Raw genomic sequence first — 6,000 nt, forward strand, 5'->3', positions numbered from 1 at the left:
ATCTGTCTCTGATTACCCATCAGAAGTTTTGTCATTGCTTACTTATTTCCTTTTTAAGGTGGAATGAATTAGCATCATAATTATCACTCCTTGTTGAAGCTGAAGCTTCAAATCTTGTATTGCTTTGCACCAAAAATCACTTTCTCATCATCACCATCATCTCCTTCTATATACTTCTTCTACGTTGACCATTTCCCATCCAAATCCATTTTCAATCCAATCCTTCTTCTTCTCTATTTCAACTGTGGGGGACCATCCTCTCACCCTGCCTTCCTTCTACTCTACCATAACACACCCACACCCACCCTATCTAATCACCACAAATTTCAATTTTTTTCTCATCTATCTTCAGCTAATAACTTCTTATAATAACTTCTTATAACTCATAGAAATAACATAAATATTAAAAAATTTACTACTACTATTCATTCATACATCACACATACTGTCTTAATCTGTTTGATTATTGGCTTTCACATTCAAAAATGCATATTTTGGAGTAAAATCACGTCTTTGACAACAAACACAACAATTTGTTATGTTGGAATCCAGTGTCAGCAGTTTCTAGTATCTTCTCAGAAAACGTAGTTTATTCACAAAAAAGAACTGGGTACCATTAAAAACTTAGACCTGAAATTGTGGTGGAAGATATTTGCGTGTGAAAAAATATCTATAAAATAAAAGAATAATAGTAATAATAATAATAATAATGAAGAAAAAGAAGAAGGCGACAACATTGCTTACGCGGCATGGAGAGGAGGGTGCGTCATCTCGGACAGAGGGGAAACGGCACCGTTTTCTGTGTGGTTGGTTCCACCAATTTGCAGTTGCTTGCTTCCATTCCAACCCAATCCACTAATATTTTTTTTATCTATTCTATTACCTTCTCTTCTCTTTCCCTCACCAACAAAGCATCCATCGCTCACAAAGTCTTCTCCTCTTTTCTATTTTCTCTTACGCGAATCGTCGTTGTCGTTCTGCATCCTACTCCAAACGAAGCCGTATCCGATTCTCGGATTTAAGCGCGGTTCCAGAGCCAACAAAAAAGGTTCCGTTATTGCCGTTGCTTTTTATATTTTTTTCTCCTTCCGGTTCGTTTTTATAGATGGATCGGGCGGCGTTGACGGTCGGACCGGGCATGGACATGCCGATCATGCACGACAGTGACCGTTACGATCTGGTCCGTGACATCGGGTCCGGAAATTTCGGCGTGGCCAGGCTGATGCAGGATAAACAGACCAAGGAACTCGTTGCCGTCAAGTACATCGAAAGGGGCGATAAGGTTGTCTGAACAACGAATGAATGAGCAAAAACGTTTTTCTGATCTTTTTTTTGTGTGTTTTCGTTGGTGGTGTTCCTTTGTTGCCCCTTCTTTTGGTAAATTTTTTGTTTTCACGCTTTTGGCCAAGGGAGAGAGGGAAAAAACTAATTATCCACATGATCGACTCGCTTTAATTGTTTCTTCGGTTGTTGCTGACGTGTGATGCTATTTTTGTTATGTTTCGTGTTTCCATTTTTGTTTCGGTACTACTTGTTTCTGTTTTTCTTTTTCTTTTAATAAATTCTTTACGCCATTGGTTAGCTCTTAGCAAGTAGCTGTTTCTTGCTTGTGAAGTGCTGGACTCATTGTTTCTTTATTGTGCCTCACAGATTGACGAAAATGTGAAGAGGGAAATTATTAACCACAGGTCTTTGAGACATCCCAATATTGTTAGATTTAAAGAGGTAAGTATACTTTTCGAGGTTTTAAGTAACTGTCTGCGACTGTGGTTTTGCCTCAACGTTAAGGTTTTTCGACTGTCCCCAACTGCAATTGTAGCCACATCGGCCACAATTTTCTGTGACCGCGTTGATGGCTACACTGTTAAGGTTTTTGGAGTGGTAGGGGCTGCTATTGTAGTCACATTTATCCACAATTTCCCACAATATGACAAAACTGCGATTGTCTTCTTAAAAATCTTGATATTTATGTATTTTTACTTTGCCGTTGTTATTGTTCACAGGAGGAACAATCATTTATTTGTAATGTTTTATACAATTTCACACAGGTTATTTTAACACCTACTCATCTGGCGATTGTAATGGAATATGCCTCTGGAGGCGAGCTCTTTGAGAGAATCTGCAATGCTGGGCGTTTTACCGAGGACGAGGTTCTTGTTTATTTTGTTTACTTATTCTTCACTTGATCATTATCAATTTGTACTTCAAGTACGGTGCTTATGTAAGTTTCTAACCCTTTGTTATGATTCAGGCTCGGTTCTTCTTTCAGCAACTCATATCCGGGGTTAGTTATTGCCATGCTATGGTAAGTGAACAATTTTCCATTTCTGCACTGTTCAATCTAAATTGTGTTTACACTTGACTGAAATGTAGTATAGGTAATGTATCAGTCTTCTGAACATCGTGTCTGATATATAAGTCTTCTCTGTAATATGTCTGTTCGTAAAGCAAGTATGTCATCGGGACTTAAAGCTGGAAAACACTTTGTTGGATGGAAGCCAGGCACCTCGTTTGAAGATATGTGATTTTGGGTACTCCAAGGTAAGATTTTCGTTTTCTCACTAGCTTTTCAGGTGTGAGTTCCATGCTGTTTATATTTTACTAGGAGTTGTTAGGTTGAATAATATTTAACTCCAATTACTTTCTGCACGTGTGTGTGTGTTTGTTTCATTTTTCTTTAGTCACTTCTGTTCTTCAGATTTAGACTATGATGATGAAAGGAATGACTCAGATTATTTCACTAATCTGGGACATTGAAAAGGATACATTTCTTCTTGATTGCTGATGGTGAATTGTAATAAACCAAATTCTTCAGTTAAGCTTGTTGGCCATTCTGGATTCCCATGAGCTAGGGTTTGGATTGTTAAAATTAGGAGTCTGTAAGCTTGTCACAACACCAGAGTGTTTCCTGAGGTTCTTGAGAAAACGGATTAGTTGGCCATTCAGGCTTTTGGTATTGTTTCTTGTTAACTTGTATCTCTGTCTTGTGTTCTAGAGTGCATTCGATTTAAAATCCAAGCTGAGTTCCTTGAAATTTTGCTGTCATTCTTTTATTTCGTTGTTTCAATTTCCTTCTGACTTGTAAGTGCCTGAACATTATGACTGTCATATCTCATAAATCTGATCGGTGGTTTGATTTATAGTCTTCAGTGCTACATTCACAACCGAAGTCAACTGTGGGGACTCCTGCATATATTGCTCCAGAAGTATTGCTGAAACAAGAGTATGATGGCAAGGTAGAGCGTTAACTTTTTATTTCATGGTATTTCTCTTTTTACATAGATCCATTACTGTCACAATCAAATGAGCATTTTGTTAAGTTGTCATCTTTTATGAGCTGGGTAATTCTTGTAAAGCAATGATATTGTCTAGTTTTTTCACCCAACCCAATTGTCATTTTGGTCTGCACTCTAACTAAAGGTCGTTCTAGTTTTTTGGTTTATGTTTCTCCCCTAATTTGGGACTTTGTGACACTACCTGAAACTTAACTTAGCAAGGAAACGCAGACACTTCAAAATTATAGTCATGTAAATGTCAAAACACATTTCATATACTTAAAAGTACCTTTATCATTTCCTAGCATTTTGCAAATTGTCACTTTTAAAATTTTAATATATCATAATAATCAGATAAATTATATTTTTTGTCTACAATTACTCATGCTGATATTTGGAATATATCGGTTTACTCTGAATTTAAGCTTTGTGTTTGGATTATTTCCTATCATTGCTAAATTTGTTGTATCCTTGCATCCCTTGTCCAATCTGTACTTTGTAGTTTCTTAGTGACAATTTACAGCATTGCCCTGTTTGTCTACTATTAAGAGAATAGGATGTAATATTCATTCATGTACTAAGAACTTAATGAACTGCTTATTTTCTAGGACAAAGTGGAGAGAGAGGATTTTGCTCCCTCATTGTTGCCTCTCCTCTCCTCCCTTCTATTCCCCTCCGATTAAAAAAGGATTCTATTTTTTGTTTTTTCAGTACAACAATAAGAAATATAAAGTTCTGAATTAAATCACAAATCTAGTTGAGATCATTCCCACCTGACCTCGCCCTCCCTTATTTCCTATCATTTTTTATTTTAATTAACATTGAGTATATAAACTTACACAAATGTAGCTTCAATTTCAAGTTTGGTTTGAGGTGTTTTTGTCTGCAATATCCACATCTTAACAATTGTACTAACTCACCGTCTACTAATGATTGATCCACCCTGTTAGAGATATGATTTGATTGTGTTAAGAGATATGATTTGATAGGGAAATATGTTACCAAATATTTTCCATTATTAAATGTTGATTTTGTCATTATTGTATCTTCATTATAAATAAGAATACTCATGTACGTACAAAACAGAGAATTTATTATATTCCTTCTTGGTATCATCTTCCTCACAATGGTACCAGAGAAGTGCCCTCCTTCAGGACCTATTTTGTCTTAATCCTTTTAACGCACCCCTTCCTTTACTTTTCAATATCATTAGTGTGGTGCAAGTATGAAATTGGTTTAAACATCAAAGAATTTGTTTTTAATTTTACTAGTTTTCATGTGGAATAGTATCTGAATGGGTTGCTTGTGTTATGTTCTCTTGCATTTATAATTAGCTTGCAGATGTCTGGTCGTGTGGAGTGACCCTATATGTGATGCTAGTGGGAGCATATCCTTTTGAAGATCCAAATGAACCAAAGGACTTTCGGAAGACAATTCAGGTATATAAGATCTTTAGATATGCGCTCATTTTCTGATTGCTTGAGTCAACTTGTGATTGCTGTCTGCTTCTTTGCAGAGAATTCTTAGTGTCCAATATGCCATTCCTGACTGTGTTCAAATATCTCAAGAGTGTCGCCACCTTATTTCAAGGATTTTTGTTTTTGACCCAGCAGAGGTAATTTCTATTTCAAACAACTGACCTGCTATAGCAATAAATAAATTGGGCAATACACAAATGTAGATAATTTTGTTCATTAGATTAATTGTCACTTTGAAAGGATTTTTAGCATTTGAATGTTTTTGACGTAATTGACGGGCATTTTTCTTCCCCTATGAAGTTTTATTCAATTTATTCCAATGTATTGCTTTTTTCATTTTGTATTGGTCCTGCTTTATTGTATGTCTATCATAATATAGGAATATGTTGTGGGCTATGAAGCACTGAATGTGATCATAGAGAACAGGCAAAATATTGAATGTATTTTGACATAGTTGGCTGTGCTGACTGTAACAATAGGAGTTTATCGTCAATCCAAATCATTTGTTTGAATCTCATGTCTTTGGATATTTACACGACAGAGAATCACCATGTCTGAAATCTGGAACCATGAATGGTTTCTGAAGAATCTTCCTGCGGATCTGATGGATGAGAGGATAATGAGTAATCAATTTGAAGAGCCAGACCAACCCATGCAGAGCATTGATACGATCATGCAGATAATTTCAGAAGCTACGGTACCAGCAGCTGGGACCTATACTTTTGACCAGTTAATGGGGGAGCAAATTTATGACTTAGAATCTGAATCTGATGCTGAATCTGAGCTTGATATAGATAGCAGTGGGGAGATAGTGTATGCCATATAGTTTGATCTTGGCTTGGCTTGGCTTGAAAAACAGCATATTAAATGGAGAGCATCTGAATATTGTGGTTGGCTTTTTCAGCATCAAGAAGTATGTGGTGCCCGCATTTTCTGTAGATTAGCCTGGACAATACAAACTCCATGATAATATTTATGTATTCAGTGTCGGTCGCTGAGGGAAGAAATGATTGTTACCCTTTCCTCGCTTCCTGGGAAATTGATTTTATATACATATTATTTACATATTAGCCTTTTCGTTGTTTCCCAGCTAGTTAAATTGGCTGATCGGTGAATGATGTTTCATGCCCTTGCTTATGTACACACTCCATTCCATGTAAACAGTTCTTTTTCAGTAGGTATATTTCTCGTTTATTACTGTGTACTTCAATACTACTCAACAATTAAATACTTGTGACAAGAGGATT

General features: G+C 36.3%; 1 protein-coding gene across 1 annotated transcript; it reads left to right on the forward strand.

Annotated features, from left to right (window-relative positions):
• The first annotated feature begins 854 nt into the window (after nt 1-854).
• On the forward strand, nt 855-5,947 carry LOC108322673 (serine/threonine-protein kinase SAPK10). Its single transcript, XM_017554834.2, has 9 exons — nt 855-1,282; nt 1,651-1,725; nt 2,049-2,150; nt 2,252-2,305; nt 2,449-2,541; nt 3,144-3,236; nt 4,610-4,714; nt 4,792-4,890; nt 5,295-5,947. Exons 1-9 carry the CDS (start codon nt 1,106-1,108, stop codon nt 5,577-5,579), a joined length of 1,083 nt encoding a protein of 360 aa, XP_017410323.1. The 5' UTR covers nt 855-1,105; the 3' UTR covers nt 5,580-5,947.
• Nucleotides 5,948-6,000: the final 53 nt, after the last annotated feature.

This window comes from Vigna angularis, chromosome 1 (genome assembly GCF_016808095.1).
Source record: "Vigna angularis cultivar LongXiaoDou No.4 chromosome 1, ASM1680809v1, whole genome shotgun sequence".
Lineage (NCBI taxonomy): Eukaryota > Viridiplantae > Streptophyta > Magnoliopsida > Fabales > Fabaceae > Vigna > Vigna angularis.